Raw genomic sequence first — 16,769 nt, 5'->3', positions numbered from 1 at the left:
CATGTCCTCCAACTTTCCCAGTCACAGTGGGAGAGACAGTTATAATAGATACAAATGGACTTCTCCTCGGACCCCATGACCTGGCCACACCACTGCCATTCCTCAACAAAGTGTGTAACAGGAAAACCAATGGGCACCTTACGTGTCCAGCTAGAAACTGACTGGCCACAAGGGGGCAGAAGAGGCTTAGGAAATGAGGCTGAGACGTCCTGTATAACAAACCTATGAACAGATTTATTATTTTACTTATGTGTATGTGTATATCTTTGTGAGCATATGCCTCGTGTGTTCAGTTTCCAGCCGGTCTGGACACAGCATGGATCCCTGGAGCTAGAGTTAAAGGTGGTTGAAAACGCCCAATGAGGATACTGGGGACTGAACCTGGGTCCTCTGAAAGAGCTAACAGCTGAGCCATCTCTCCAGCCTAGCCTAGCTTTCATACACTTTTAGGGTAGTCCAAAGAAGGGTCCCCCCTGTGGAAGTCATACGCTGGGGACCCAGGAGGAGATAAGGTTTGTAATAATTATCAAAGCACCTGGAGTCCGAGGTCCCTTGCAGTCTTGTGATGGCCTGAGTGGGGGATGGGCAGGGCTGGGGATGAGGGGGGTGAGGACAGGGACTACAGGGTTTCTAGTAAATACTCATCTTAGTAGCAAGGAGACCTAGGACAGGGCTCATGGCATCACCTCTCCTTGTGGTTGTGCCAGGGATGGACATAGCCCTGATGCTTAATAGAGATTCAGTGAGGGTTTGTTTCCTTCTCTCTGTCACCCTTAACATTTCCTTACATGCTGATTCCTCAGGAAGAACCTCAGCAGGCAGGGCTGGCGGTGGCAGGGGTGGGGGAGGGCTGGGGCTGTGCAGTGGACTTTCACCTCTTTCTGATAGAGAAAGAAACATGCAGAAGGAAACACACCCCGTCCCATTACTTCAGCTTTCAGTTTTGATGGCTGAACCTCCACTTGCTCTGTTGGCCGTGAGGGCTCTGCTGGAAAAGGCCATGTCAAAGTCTCTGCACAGGCCATGACAGCTTGTGCCAGGCTCTGCTTCTTGTCTGCTGGACTAGAAACCATGAACCTGTTGGAGATGTGTAAACTGGACCTGGCATTGGGAGGAGCTGTGCTTAGAGCTGTGAGAACACCTTGAAACAGGGCTGAACTCTGAGAGGAAGATCTGGGGTCTGCTGGGTCCCCTAAGGCACTGAGCTGTCCTCCATGAAGTCACAGCCTTTCAAAGCCGGGAGCAAAGAAAAGCAGGTAAGTTGGATTTGAAGACAACTGGGAGCCCGAGAAGGGAACCAGAGACAAGATTAAGTACAGTAAGTCCCAGTGGGTCACATCCCTGGTGGTTGAACCTGGAGGTAGCTGAGTTTGTCCTTGTCAGGTCTTTAGGTTGCCCCCTTCCCTAATCTTCCAAAGGGCAGGTTTTGGGGGCAGACTAGGGTTTATTAATGTTCTTTTCGAGTCTGTCTACACAATGCAGGGTCTTTATTATGACTGAGACTATGGGGATAAATGTGTCTGTGGGATGTGTTTGTCACCTGCTGAGTGCAGGATGATGGCTTGGAGCCACGACAAGGACTGTGCTGGGACTGAAGTGTGGACAAACTCCACAACCAAAAGCCAGGACAAGGCCCTTGTGATGGGCACCACAGCCTTCTGGGAATATGTCTCTGAGACTGCCCAGATGATGCCTGGTCCCAATTATGGAATAGTAGAAACACTGGCAGCTGCCAAGCTATTCCTGAGGGAGGGACTGGATATAGGTTCTTTGTCTTGGAGGTCACAGGCATTATGTGGATAATGGAGAGTTGGAGTGATGGTGACTACTCTGGGCTCTCCTCAAGGTGCTGAGAAAGGCAGGGCCTAGGTGTCTGGGCAGAGCTTGGCTGCACTGTCGCTAGGACTGGGTTGGGAAGGGAAGGAATGGCTTCCTCTCAGATGACTTGGAGGTCTCCAGCTCCCCAGTTGTGTTCTGCAGGGCTTGGAGAAACCCCAGCATAGATGCTTTTCAGTATTGGGTTGTGGGGGTCTTTACTCTGTTAACGTGGATGTGTCTTGTCCAGTGGTGCTGACACCAGGCCTGAGCGATGCTCTCCCTGCTGAGGTGCCCAAGCTCTGGGTGGAATGTGCCTCCTGCCTGCTGCCCAAGAGTCTTGTTGTTCCCAGTCTGTGTTTTCCTCCCAGCACTGAGGACATGGAAAATTGCTGCAAGAACTCTCTGCTCTACCAGTTTACCTGCCTGCTTGTCCTTGAACAGCTGCTTACCTGGGTGTCCACAAGTGAGTGTGTCCTGGTTTCTCTTCCCATGTCTCCCTTTAGTGAGTGGGATCAGCCAGGTGTTAAGCTGCTCCCATGTGCATGGAACTCATTTATATCTGGACCAGGTTTTCACAGAGTTCCCTTTGTAGTGCACTAGTAATAAAAAGCTAGACTGAGCATGTCTGCAACAGCATTCCAGAGGCTGAGACTGGAAAATCGTGAGTCCTTGGCCAGCTTGAGCTCCATAGCCACACCCCACCTGGGGAGCATAGTTGTGGACGTAGCCTTAGAGTTGGAGCATAGTTGTGGATGTAGCCTTAGAGTTGGCAGTGTGCCTGGGGTGTGAGGAGTTGCAGAGGCCAGTGTTGGCTGAAGCACAGTGAGCCAGGGAGAGAAGCAGGGCCTGAGGGTGGGAGGTCCTGCAGGTGTGAGGTCCTGAGCTGGGAGCAGTCCTGTAGGGCCTTGTGATCCATGGTGGGCTCTGTAGAGCCATGACTGAGCTTTGAACAGAGCAGGGATGTGGCTTTGATGCATGAAAAAGGTCACAGATATGGGGGTTGTAAGGCAGCAGGCAGGAGTCCTGGTCTATTGAGTGGCGACAATGGGTCAGACCCAAAATGGAGTAGCACACAGTGATGGGTAGCTGTTTAGGAGTTCACAGTGTCTGCATAGAAGATATCTAGGCCTATTGGGCCAAGGGCACACAGAGTGAGGTAGGCCATCTTTGTTCTTTACAAAGATGTGATTGGGGCTTCTGGGGGTACTAGTGCCTTTTTCACGAATTTTATCTCATGTGTATGTATGTTTTCCCAGAATGTATGAATGTGTGCCACCTTCATGTCTGATGCCCACAGAGTCTAGAAGAGTGTTACAGCAGTTATGAGTCACCATGCGGTGCTGGGAATCGAACCCAGGTTCTCTGGAGGAGTAACCAGTGCTCTTTCCTGCTCAGACATCTTTCTAGGTCCTTGATCGATGAACACATATAGTTCAGTGGAAAAACATGTGGGCTGATATATGGCATTTAGAGTTTGGGAATGGGAGTTTCCTGGGTATGGTTTAACCATGAAGCGATTCTAAACTAGCTTCTGAGAGAGGTAGTGCTGTATGTCTTAAGGTATCAGCATCTGCAGGGACCATTACAAATGCATGACATTGGGCCCACCCCAGACCTACTAAAGCTGGTGCTCTGGGCTGAGATCCAGTTACCTGGAAGATACACTGGGGACCAGGTGTGTGAAAGCTAAAGAAAGAACACACAAGTGATGTTTTACTGAAAGGTTCTGGGACCGGGGCCACAGGCAAAGGAGAGAGTTTCTGTCATCATTCATTGGCTACATTGCCATAGTCTGAAGATCTCTTGTACATTAGTCAAAGATGCCTATTCCAGCATTTGCCCCTTGCCCCCAGGTCACCCACTTTATGGCGTGTCTTCACTGCTTTCAATGTGCCTCTCCAGTCCTCTAACTGCTGCATCTGTGTCCACAGAAGAGTTCACGGTGTCTGGTCCCTCAGACCCCATTGTGGTTGCTCCAGGTGGGGAAGCCATACTTCCCTGCTCCCTGTTTCCAGCCATGAGTGTGGAGAACATGGAGGAGCTCAGGTGGTTCCATGCCAGATTCTCAGGAGCCATATTTGTCTATCGGAACCAACAAGCGCAGAAAGAAGAGCAGAGGGTTGAGTATTCAGGGCGGACTTCCCTGGTGAAGGACCACTTCCAGGAAGGCAAGGCTGCCGTGCGCATCAGACATGTTCAGGAGTCAGACAGTGGGATTTATGTCTGCTTCTTCAAACGGGGTCTCCTCTATGAAGAGGCCATCTTGGAGCTGAAGGTGGCAGGTTGGTTATGGATCCCTGTTCTAAAGATGTTGGGTGAACTATGTGTGGGAGGAAACTTAGGGATCATGTCACTCTGCTTCTTAATTTATTTCTGAGCGAGGTCTCATGTAGATTAGATGCATTAAGCCAGTCTTGTGGTCCAGGATGACCCTGGACATTGGAGTCTCTTGCTTCATCCTAAATGCTGGGCTCACAGGCACATTCCATCACACATGGCACTGGCCTCTCATTTTTATTTCTATTTTGTCTTATATTTCCTTTTTTTGATGAAAAATAGATGGCACCTTCATATATAGGCTAATTTTTCTAAATTCTGTATGTGTAGTTCCTAAAAGATGCTGGTCCTTGCTCTGGGGACCAGGGATACTGTCAGTGTCATATAAAATACCAGCTGTTGGAATTCATATTTTAGAGGAGTAGGTAGAAAAATTAAACTGAACCAATGAGAAGTTAAATGATGATCAATGCTCAAGACAAATGACTGAGTAAGGAAGGATGTTCAGGGCGATGTCTTCCTAGGGAGGAGCTGTGTATGAGTCTGCTCTCCTGGGGTTCACAGGTGTTCACGGCTCAACTCTTTTCCTTTCCTGTGGGTTTGACAGAGGAGTGGCCTTTGCTCTGTTCCCCATAGTGGACCCTGTTATCTTTCTTCTGTTGGACAATAGGGGGTCAACCTTGTCCAAAGCCAGGAGTGCTTTTCCTCTTCAATACCTATGTTTCCAGTGAGAGTTTTTCATGAGAGACACAGGTGCTCCTGGGGTCTCTCATCCCAGAGGGACTTCTAGGGTCTTCACATGTGTCCTCCTGCAGCGATGGGCTCTGTCCCTGAAGTGCACATCAAAGGTCCTGAAGATGGTGGTGTGTGTGTGTGTGTGGTGTGCAGGGCTTCAGGGTGGTACCCAAAGCCCCAGGTGCAGTGGAGAGAACCCAGAGGGGAGAAGCTCCCAGCATTCTCTGAGACCCACACTGAAGATGCTGAGGGGCTGTTCAGCATGGAGTCTACATTGGTGGTGAGAAACAGCTCTTTGGGGAATGTGACCTGCTCTGCCTTCAATCCCATCTTGGGCCAGGAGAAGGCCATGCCCATGGTCATTCCAGGTGAGGGCTGTTTCTCACTTCTACAGAGCTTGGGAAGTGGATGTCTGTCCTGGAGTGTGCTGGGCTGGCCGTCCTCAGGTGTGCCACTCACTGTCTCTCTGCCTGGGCCACAGAGCCCTTCTTCCCTCAGGGTTCTCCTTGGATGTCAGCTTTTGTTGTCATCACGACCATTATGGGACTTCTAGTCTTAGGGTCATGCTGTTTTCTCAGAAAACAACATTGTACGAGGCTGCATTTGTGCCAGGAATGGGAGAATCTACAGTGTGAGAAGGAGGCACACCAGAAGACAAAAGAGGATGCACTGACAACCATAAGTAAGTCATGACAGCAGAAAGGACTGGGCCAGTGTCTCCAGGAAGATCCAGGGTTTTGGGATCAGTGTAGGTGGCCAAGAAAGCCCAGAGAGGATGGCTGGAGTCCTGGGGGTCAGCTGGTCTGTGGTTTACACTCCTTGGAAACAAAATGGTGGACTGCCCCCTCTTCTCACTGTCTTTCAGGCACACTCCAGGAGGAGCTCGGTGAGTCATGCTTTTCCTCCTGACCCTGTGCCCCTCAGTAGCCCAACAGCTCACTTGATTCCGGTGTGTTGTTTTTCAGATTGGAGGAAGGCAGCTTACATGGCTGGTGAGTGACTGCTCCAATGTCACATGGTTCCTTGTGGCACATGTGGCCAGTTGTGCCCTCTCCTTGATTCGAGGCAGAAAGGGAACCCCTTTAGGGGACAGAAGTGGAGAGTTCTGGGAGGGGGAAGCTTGGTTTCTGGGTCCTTCAGATCTCTGCCCAGAGCTGGAAGGCATGTGACTCCTGGTGTGTCCTGTGCCCTTGGTCTATTCCTACCAGCTTCTGTCTACTGTATTGCTGACTTTTGGCCCCATTAGCTCTAGACTATTGCCTGCATCTGGGAGCCAAGTAGTGGTATTTAAATTTTATTAAAGAAGGTGTATAAGTTAGGGTTTCTAGTGCTATCATAAAATACCATGACCTAATGCAACTTGTGCAGGATGGATTTATTTGTCTTATACATCTTCACATCACAGTCCATCTCTGAAGAAAGCCAGGACAGGAACTCAAGGCAGAAACCTGGAGCAGGCACTGAAGCTGAGTTCTGTCTTTTAAAGGGGCCTTTTGTACCTGTGTGCAGACTATGCAATCATGGAACCCTGGGCTGACCAGGGTAGTGCCTGAGTGCATTCTGCCAGGTGACAGGGGCAGGCCAGCATGATGCCTGAATCCTTAATGAGGCAGCTATTTGATAGCTAAAAAGACAGCACTGGGGCAGTGGGTGAACTTAGTCTTACAGTGGGTGAACTTATCCTGTAACACCTTCTTTCCCATCTGTGATGCAGGGAATTTCCCACAGTTCTCTGCTGCCTTTGCATCTTGCAGGAGCCTCTTAGCTCAAGGCTCACCTTTAGAATGGAGGGAGGGTCAGGTTAGGGTCTGTTTTAGTGGGGCTGTTCTAATTGGCTTTTCAGGAGAATATGTTCCTTTACAGCCTGGAGGAAGGCCCAGCTGTATGCAGGTACGTGACTGTTGTAGATTGCTATTATCTGAGTGGAACGTGTGTCTTAGAGTTTCCCCTGCTGTGCTGAAACACCATGACCAAAAGCAACTTGAGAGGAGAGTTTGTGTGACTCACACTTCCAGTCCCTCACCACAGCAAGTAAGGGCGGGAAGTCACACAGGTCAGGAGTGGAGTCAGGAGCTGATGCAGCATCCTCGGGGAGTGCTGTGTACCAGATTGCTCCTCCTGGCTTGCTCAGTTTCTCTTCTCATACACTGTATGACCACCGTCCATGAGATGACACAACACAGCATGGGCTGGGTTCTCCATATCTATCATCAGTCACCCATCAATCCAGAAAATGCCCCAAGCCTTGCCTACAGGCCAATCCTGTGGAAGCATTTTCTGTATTCACATTTCTTCCTCCCAGATGACCCCACCTTGTGTCAAGCTCACTAAAAGCTAGTTGGCATAAGGTAGCTGTTGTCCTCTTGAGCTGTCCGAAGCTGTGACTTCCCAAACGAGACTGCTAGATGACTGAGCCCATTAGTTTTCTTTGCCATGGAGGTAGGCGTGGCTTATGAGGTCTCTCTCCCATGGACCTACAGAGAATTACTGCTTATTTGCAGATAAGAATTCATAAGGCCCTTCCCAAAACTGTGTGTATGAGCATGTGGGTGTGTTTGTGTATATGTGTGTTTCTATATATAATTGTGTATGTGAATGTTTCTCGCAGTGTGTGCATGTATGTATAGGTGGTGTGTGTGATGTGTATGTGTATGCCTCTGTGTGTGTGTGTATGTATGCGTGTGTATATGTATATATGTATATGGGTCATTTTGTGTATGTTTCTATGTTTATTTATACATGTGTATGCGTGTGTATGTGTGTGTGTGTGTGTATCTCTCTGTGTGTGTACATGTCTCTCTCTATATGACAGGTGGTATATTGTCCCCACAACTCCCAGGTCTGTGTTACAGCTGCTGACCAGATGGGTGCAGTGTCTGAATCTGCTCACATGACCTGTGCTTCTCTTGTAGATTGGCGAAAGGAGCACTTCCAGGCCTGTGAGTGACTCTGTGTTCCTTAGGGACACTCCTGTTCTTCCCACTGCTCTGGTGTCGCCAATTCTCTGTGGTGACCCAGGTGGTGACAGGTGCAGGGGTGGCAGCCACTAAGCCAGGTCTGGTTTACAAGGGTCCTGTGACCTTGTAACCCGTAGTCAGCCTTTTGCCCCCTTCCCCTGTTTGCAAGCCATGGGCTTGAGGCACAGGCTGTTCTGTGAGGGACTTGCCCCTCTAGAAGATACTGAGAGGCCCTGAGGTGGAGGTGGGGCAGCTGTGGCCTTGTTTGGGGTCTGGAAAGGACCTCCTGTGACTGCTGACTCTCCTGCAGGGCCTGTCACTCTGGATCCAGACTCTGCCCACCCCATCCTTGACATCTCCCGGGACAGGATGCATGTGTCTCGAAAGGATACCACTATGTGTCTTGATGACCTCTTCTGTGTGTTAGGCATGGAAGGCATCTCCTCTGGAAGGTGTTACTGGGAGGTAGAGATAAAGAATGGAGACAGCAGCAAGTGGATTCTGGGGGCTTGTCGGGAAGGTGTGAAGAGAGAAGGCTTGTACTTTGAGAGTCCAGATAAGGGGTTTTGGACTGTGGGACGGTCAGTAGTGGATATTGGGCCTATATTGATACTGGGAGGACTTCATTATCTTTTAGGGCATCTCCCCAGCGTGTGGGGGTGTTTGTGAACTACAGTGAAGGTGACATTTCATTCTATAACATGAGTGACTTGTCCCACATTTTCACCTTCCACGAAGCTTCCTTCTCTGGGACTCTTTATCCATACTTCAGGATTAAGTCCGGAACTGTTTGTATGATTCTCTGCTCCATTGCACAGGGGTGTGATGGAGAAGAGGGGTAGGAGCAGGAGGAGGAGGAAGGAGAGGAGTGGGAAGAGGAGGAAGAGGGGAAAGAGTTGGAAAAAGCCATGTTTGTTTCCTTTGATGGAGTCTCTGAATCCCCTAGGGGAGGGGCTCCCCACAGGTGCTAGTGGTATTGACACTTCCCCAGGGGAAGAATCCCCATTCCTCATCCTGGTTGCACTTTTATGCAGATCACTGCCTTTAAGTTGCCAGTGTGACTTCTTGTGGGACTGTAGAGGCCATAGGCAAAGCCCCCAGGATGAGTCCTGGAGGGGCCTGGAGCCTTGACCTAATGCTCTCAGGTCTGAGTCTGAGGTGTGGGTGTGGAGCAGGTGATCCAAGCTTTGTGTTCAGGCAGCAAATGAGCCCTGACTATTGCTTGAGCTGGTTTCAGCTACGGGAGGCATGTTCCTTTATGTTCCTTTTGGTGTTAAATGGCATGAACCCGGTTTTAGTTAAATGATGGACATTGTTTTAATTCATTTGTCTGGTCATGGGCACCTAGGGTCTGACCTGTATGTAGACCCTTGTAACCAGTGTGCAGTGAATAAGGGGAGCAGATGACTTTGACACAGGAATTCCTGTCCTCTGGATTTGTTCCTTGTAGTGGGGTTGCTAGACCATAGGTAACTTCCAGTGGCCCTACTCTGTGGATAATAAACTGTTCATCAAGTGTCCATGAACCAACCTTATCATCTTATCAGTTGTCAATGACATCTTTCATAAATTCCTTGATATCTATATTTGAGTGTCTCTCTCACACACAAACACACTAATACACAGCAAATAAATATATAACTATGACAACTTATATTTTCTAAAGGATGGCTTTATATATTTTAAGTGTTTACTGCCTCTATCTATCCATCTATCTATCTATCTATCTATCTATCTATCTATCTATCTATCTATCATCTATCTATCTCCTATCTATCTATCTATCTATCTATCTATCTATCTATCTATCTATCTATCATCTATCTATCTATCTAACTCAGGCTGGCTTGGAACTCTCTTTGTAGCCAAGTGTGGTGTTTTGGATGAGAATATCCCCTGTAGTCCCTTATGTTTGGATACTTGGTCCCCAGTTAGCTGTGGTTTTGGTTGGTTTGGGGTGGGCTTTGAAGATCCCAAACCGTGCATCATTCTCAGATTACCCTCTCTGCTTCCTGCTTGTGGCTCAAGACATAAGCTCCCAGGTTCCTGCTCCAGCCACTGTGTAGACAGACTTTTCATTGGGAACATCAGCTCTCCAGTAATCACAGAGACTTAAGGTTAAGTATAAAAGCTCAGCCAATATCTTAGGCTTGTTTCTAACTAGCTCTTATAACTTTGATCAACCCACTTCTTTCTGCCTTGTGGCTGTATTTTAATTTGCTTTCTGCCTTGTGACTTTATTACTTCATCTTCACATTGTTCATCCTACCTGCTCTGTGTCTCTTCCTTCTTCTTTCCAGTGTCCTCTGTGTCGGCAAATCCTGCTTAGCTATTGGCCATTCAGCTTTTTTATAGACCAATCAGTGTGATACTTCTTCATAGTGTATTACTCCACCACAACACTGTGCTTCTGGAGTCTTGTCCCTCTGGATCACTTGTGACAGGGCAAGATGGTGCAGAGGTTCCTCCATCTCGTGTTCTCACCGAGGACATTTCAGATTTAACTAGAATTTGATCTTGATGGAGAATCCCATGGAAAATTACCCAGCTCTGTTTTAGCTAGGCACCTGAGGTCAAGATGCCTCAGGTAGCTCATCTTAACTTCTGTTAATCTGTATGCTTATGTGAAGTCTCCTGCAGCTGTGGATCACAATGCCAGGATGTGGTTTTTGCATTCAAGAGCTCCACACTCCAGACACTTGGGGCTTCATCCTGGTCCCTGAGTGCCTGAGTATAGTTCATGTGGGTCCCTGAGTACCTGGATGTAGTCCCAGCCAGCTGGGATGAAGACTTTCAGCTGGATGTGACCTGTCTGAGTGGTCACCTCTGGTGTGCTCCCATCACGCAGTAAGTCCAAACAAACTCTTCCTTCTATAGGTTGCATGGTCATGACATTTTAGCACAGCAATAAAGAAATAACAAATATGGAAATTTGTGCTAGCATTGTGGGGTGTGTTCTCTTCACAAATGTAATGAGTGTGTGTGATATCAGCTTGACATAAGCTAGAGTCATTTTGAAAGAGGGACAGACTCTCAATTAAGAAAAAGCCCTCATTAGGTTGACCTGTAGGCAAGCCTGTGTGGCATTTTCTTAATGATTGATGGTGGAGGAGCTAGCCTATTTTGAGTGTTGCTATCCCTGGACTGTAGCAGGCTTTCTTTCGAGCCACCAACCTGCTCCCTAATCATGACATGGAGACTTATTATTAATCCCGAATGCTCAGCCTTATCAGATTCAGATTAAAAAAAACCCTCTAAAGGTTTACAGTGTGTTTTAAAATATATGTAGGCTTGGGAGAGAAAAAGAAACAGGATAAAGTGGTTTAAAAAACAGTTAAAAAAGAGAGTAGCTGAGTATGATGGCACACACCTTTAATTCCAGCACTCTAGAGACAGAGGCAAGCAGAACTCTGTGACTTCAAAGTGAACCTGATGTACAGAGTAAATTCCAGGGCAGCCAAAGTCACACAGAGAAACCCTGTCTCAAAAAATGAAAAAAATAAAGGTAAAGGAAATAGAGTAGGGGCTGGAGAGATGGCTCAGAGGTCACTGACTGTTCTTCCAGAGGAGCCGGGTTCAGTTCCCAGCACCCACATGGCAGCTCTGAACTGTCTGTGATTCCAGTTCCAGGGGACCCAACTCCCTCACACAGAGGGCAAAACACCAATTCATATAAAATAAAAATAAATTATAAAAAAGAAATAGAGTAATAAAAAACCACGGGAAGGGTCTGGATACTGTATGCTATTGCATTGTTTTTAAATCGCTCAATTACTAAGGAAGGAATAATTGCTACAATACACTTGATTATCAATGCTGCTAAATTAATCTAATTTTTATATTTAAAAAATGCTTTGACTTCCAAATTTAAATCCAAGGACAGGTTACTGGGGAAAATAATTTCTATTTTTGTTTCCACAGAAAATAAAAAGCTGTGGATTCCTTCCAGACTAACATGGTTTGATCAAGCAAGACCCCTTGAAGCAGTGTCCCAGGTGATCCAACATTCAAAACAGCTGGGACAAGGCAGCCTTGCAGAGCACTACAGCCAGGATTTCTTAGGATCCTCATGACAGCACCCCCTACCATCAGGAAGCAGTTTGGAAAGAACGATGCCCAAATTTCCAAAAATTGTTTATAAATATTTGTTTTAATTTAAATGGGATTGGTTATAAATGGTTAATGACCACAACTAATCTTTTTAAAGGTAAAAAGGGCATTATGGTATAGAAATAATTACTTTGTTTTGGAATGGACTTTCATTTATTGATACAAATTTAAGGTCAATTTTGTGATGTGTATATTTCTCCTCTAGTTTAGGTATTGTGTTTATATAGCTCATTTAAAAATATATAATTTAGTACAGATTTTAGATAGTTACCTATGATAGTCAAAACTTTAATTAGGTTTTACCTAGAATAATCAAAACTTATAGTTAAGTTTGTTGGGTTTTTCTAGATATATAGAGACATATTTGAGATGGATAAATATTCTTCAAATATTTCAAAGACCTACAAAATATGGCATTTAAAATGGTTTAGGGTTTTTCTTAACAGTGAGGCACAACTGCTCCTGGCAACACCACCTGTGTCAGAAAGGAAGATGGACATTGAAGAAATTTGTTATGAAATTTGCTTTCAATATGACAAGACTAGCCATTTGGGCAAGATACTGCTCTTGTCTGGACTGTTTGACTTTAAGGTGTATAAACTGGACATACAGGACCCACAGGAAAATGACTGCTGATACAAGATGGACATTGCTACAGGGTTCCTGCTTCATGGAAGAGTCTGCCAGACAGTCTACAGGATACAGAGAAAAGTGATTGACAAACTGCCAATACAGTTTAAAGTTTCCTGCTTTGCTGAGGAGTCTGACAGACACATTATGGGCCCATAGGCTAAAGATGGAACATTACAGAAGAAATTCTGGTGACTGACCAGGCAGCGAGTTGTCTATGTCATTTATAGAATTTATATATTATCCTTCTGTGGTCTTTGAAGGAGTTGAAGACAGATAGTTAGGGTTATAGTTTCCTTAGTTAGGATTAAAGATAAGTTTCATATAAGATTTAGACTCACAAAGATAGGATATATGATAGAATATTTTCTTTAAATCTTGCTAAATGTTAACAGACTGAACATTGTTAACTATGGTTCTTATTTGATAACTGTTTTGTTATATATTTTGCTATGTTAAGATTAAAACCCTTCTTTTTATTTTAGACAGAAAAGAGGAGATGATGGGAAATGTAATTCTGCATTCTGTAAATATGTTTCTCTTATTAATTAATGAATAAAGCACTGTTGACCAATAGGAAAGCAAGATAGGTGGGACTAGGAGACAAGGAGGAGTCAGGAAGAGGTAGGAGGAGATTCAAAATGTAGGACCAAGAGAGCAAAACTCCGGACCCTCTCTCCAGTAAGATAAGACCACGTAGAAATACTTTGATTGATACAAATGAGTTAATATTTAAGATAGAGCTAGCCAATAAGAAATGCTAGTAACTGGCCAACAGTTTTATATCTAATACAGCATCTCTGTGTGTTATTTGGGGCTGACACAGCAATGGGACCAGGCTGGTGGGAAAACTTCTGGTAACACTTATACTTGTCACACTAGCTCTTTCAACTGAAGTTAACCTGTTTCTACTTCATCTGCATTTTGTCTTGTGGCTTTTGTTTCTTTCATTCTGTATGTTCTACTCTGTGTGTGTCTGTCTGGCAGCTGCCTGGCTGCCCTGGGGAGTCTTCCCCTCTTTCTCCCTTCTTCTCTTCTCCCTTCCCTGAGCCTATACTCCTCCTCCCTTCTCCCCACCTTCCCTACCTATCACTTTCCTGCTTAGCTATTGTCTGTTCAGCTTTTTATTCGACCAGATACCTTAGGCAGGCAAGGTGAAACACCAACACATTTTTACATAGTTATAGTAATATTCCCCAACACTGAACTGTTGGTCCTGGGTGTTATAAGAAACAAGCTGAGCAAGCCACGGGAGAAAATCAGGAAGCAGCCTCCTCTATGGCCTCTGCTCTTCCCTAGTTTGAGTTCTTATCCTGACTTCGTTTGATGATGGATTGTGATGTGGAAGTGTAATTGAAATAAACCCTTTCCTTTCCATGTTGCCTATGTTGGTCAAAGTGTTTTACTACAGCACAGAAGCCTTAGCTGAGACAGAGTACTGTGGCCTCTTTTTGGCAAATGTCAAGAAATTAAGTTCTGAGACTATAGCTCTATGGTTGAGCACTTGACCCTCATGCATGAGGTCCTGGGTTTAATCATTAGTATTGTAAAGCAAAGTAAAGACCAACCAAAAGTATACAGAATTTACCAAGTTAAAGAATTTCTCTTTAATTATATTCCTATTTTATTAATAATTGTTTCTTAAGCAGAGTTTGCAAAATTATCTCCCCTGAGCCGACTCGTGTGTGTGTGTGTGTGTGTGTGTGTGTGTGTGTGCACTGTGAGCTGATGTAAGCATTTATTTAATGTGAAGAGTCCATTAGTACTTTGTGCTATGAGAAAAGATGAAATTCAAATTTCTTTATCCACAAATAAAGTTTTATTGGGACACAGTGGTGTATTCTCATTTGTATGGCTGCCTTGGTTCCAAAAAAGGCAATACGAGTTGTTTTGATGTGATATAAGTGGACAAGAATGTGCATTTGTTGTGTTATAGACAAATTTAATTAGCCTTTACAATTTTATTTAGTAATGAAATAATTACAAAATCATTATTTTATTTAGTAATTCTACTGACCCTTTAAAGGTAAAAAATGGTGTTGCGGGAGATTTGGTGTCTAGCTTTTGCGGGGTCAGCTGTGAACAGCATCTGGACCCCAATGTCTCCTCATACAGATGTGCAGGCTCACCACAGTGTTCAGCCTTCTTCCCCAGTAGTTCCTTTGGGTAGCTGTGAGAGGGAGGGGACTTCAGAGTATGGAAACAATAGAGGGCAAGGTGGAGGGGTGGGGAGGGGTTGGGGAGGTGAAGGTTGGAGAGCCAGAAGAGCTTTGGGAGTGTTGGGGGGATGAAAGGGTGGTGGTGGCTTAGGTCAGAATGAGGCTGTCTGTGCAGAAGAGTGTGTGGAGTGAGGAGAGGGGTGGGGTGAATTGCTTGCTGTGGAGGGAGCTGACACACACCCATGCCTCCACACTCTCAGCCTTAGCAGCCTGAGGAGTTCTAATCTTCTGGGGACTGTGACATGTATTCTTGGTCTCTAACTTGACTACATCTGGAATTAACTAAAACCCAAGCATCTGGGTACACCTGTGGGTTTTTTTCTTAATTAAATATTAAAGTGGTAAGACTCACTTTTAATCTGGGTCTTTTAAGGTGGCCATATCTACCTTTAATCTGTGCCACATCGTCTGCTGGCAGCCCCTGTGAAAAAGGCTGCCTCCCTTTGCCAGCTTGCTCTCACTCCCTGGCAAGTCCATTCCTTTGACTTGTTTGGGATTCTGGTGTATCCTGAAGACCAACTGAGACACTTAGCCTTGTGAACTGAACAACTACATGATTCTTGGTAGACAACCATTGTTGGACTAGCTGGACTGCAGCCTGTAAGTCATTCTAATAAATCTCCTTTCTCTTTATATATGTTCATTCTCTAGAGAACCATGACTAGTGACTAACATGGGAACCTTGACTCAGGTCAGGACCATGGTTGAGCTATTCTGTAGGAGGGTGAGGAGGAAGAGAGGCACATAGGAAGAAGTCTAAGGCATTCTCAAGTGGGCTGGCCTGGGCTTCTCAAAGAGAGGAAGTAAGACACACCCAAACACCGGCCCTGGCTTCTCTAGGGAGACAAATGTATAGAGCAAGGCATTCCTAAATGCTGGTTCCCAAGAGGCAAGTGTTTGTCTTATCACTCAGCATTTTGGTTCTCAAGTTATACTTTAAAAGTTTGCTAAATTCCCCCCTCTCCATTCCATTTTCTCTCTTTAGAGATTTGTTTTTTTGGACAAGGTTTCTCTATGCAGCCCTGGCTGTCCTGTAACTCCTTCTGTAGACCAGGCTATCCTGGAACTCACAGAGATCCTCCTGCTTCTTGAGTGCTGGGATTAAAGGTGTGATCACTGGGCAAGTTTTATTTATTTTTAAGTGTATGAGTGTTTTGCCTTCGTGTACATCTGCGCCCCATGTGCATGCAGTACCCACAGAGGACAGGTCATCTGATCCCCCAGAACTGGAGTCCCACTGTGCCATCTCTCCAGGTCACACCCTCTCCTGTTGGTGAGATTTTAGTGTGGCTCTGAGATACCTTGGAAGAGAAGACAATAGTGTTTGTTGTACAGGGGTTTAGTGTGTGTCCTTTGTTGGTGAGAGTCTTTGGAAATTGCAGGTTTTATCAGGGAACAGAGAGAGGCCATTAGCAGTTGGTAATTGTGCAGGTGGTCACTGGTGAGAGGACATAGTGGGATTCCTGGATTGAGAAAGGTGTGAGCCTGAGGGTTGAATGCGGAGTCAACTCTGGTGGAGGGGGTTATGAGCAGACACCTTTGTGGAAAGAAACTGAGGCAAATTTGAGGCAGGATGTTCATAGAAAGGACCAGCCTGAGCAGAAAGCTGGACTGTGGGAAATTATGCATGGAACCTTGCAGGAGGGGCAAGGAGATTAGCAGAATGAGGTTGCCTCTGAGGAGAGAAGGGGGGTGTGCAAGGGGTCCGGTGGCTGGAGGGAAACAAGGGGAGAAAATAACTTAAGCTGAAGGAGAAATAGCCGTGGAAAGACACTCGGAAAAGACAATGAAGGGAAACTGAATGGGGAAGGTGGTGAGGGCAATGAGAAGGGATGGCAGGCACACAGTGGGAAGGAATTGGGTAGAAGGTAGAGAGTGGGAGATTACTGAGAAGGTAGAAGGGAGCTTGCAGGAAGGTATTGAGGGGGCCCTGGTAGAAGGGAGCTTGCAGGAAGGTATTGAGGGGGCCCTGGTAGAAGGGAGCTTGCAGGAAGGTATTGAGGGGGCCCTGGTGGGCACGAAA

At 46.0% G+C, this 16,769-nt stretch overlaps 1 protein-coding gene across 1 annotated transcript; it reads left to right on the top strand.

Moving 5' to 3' along the window:
• Positions 1–1,130: 1,130 nt before the first annotated feature.
• On the top strand, positions 1,131–8,758 carry LOC127223912 (butyrophilin subfamily 1 member A1-like). Its single transcript, XM_051186595.1, is given in 11 exon segments — positions 1,131–1,256; positions 2,187–2,281; positions 3,750–4,100; positions 4,911–5,198; positions 5,312–5,512; positions 5,696–5,716; positions 5,796–5,822; positions 6,694–6,720; positions 7,743–7,769; positions 8,098–8,367; positions 8,370–8,758. Coding segments are annotated over 10 exon segments (1,686 nt in total). The 5' UTR covers positions 1,131–1,256; positions 2,187–2,196.
• Positions 8,759–16,769: the final 8,011 nt, after the last annotated feature.

This window comes from Phodopus roborovskii, unplaced genomic scaffold (assembly GCF_943737965.1).
Source record: "Phodopus roborovskii unplaced genomic scaffold, PHOROB, whole genome shotgun sequence".
Lineage (NCBI taxonomy): Eukaryota > Metazoa > Chordata > Mammalia > Rodentia > Cricetidae > Phodopus > Phodopus roborovskii.
This window is presented reverse-complemented; position numbering and strand designations above follow the sequence as displayed.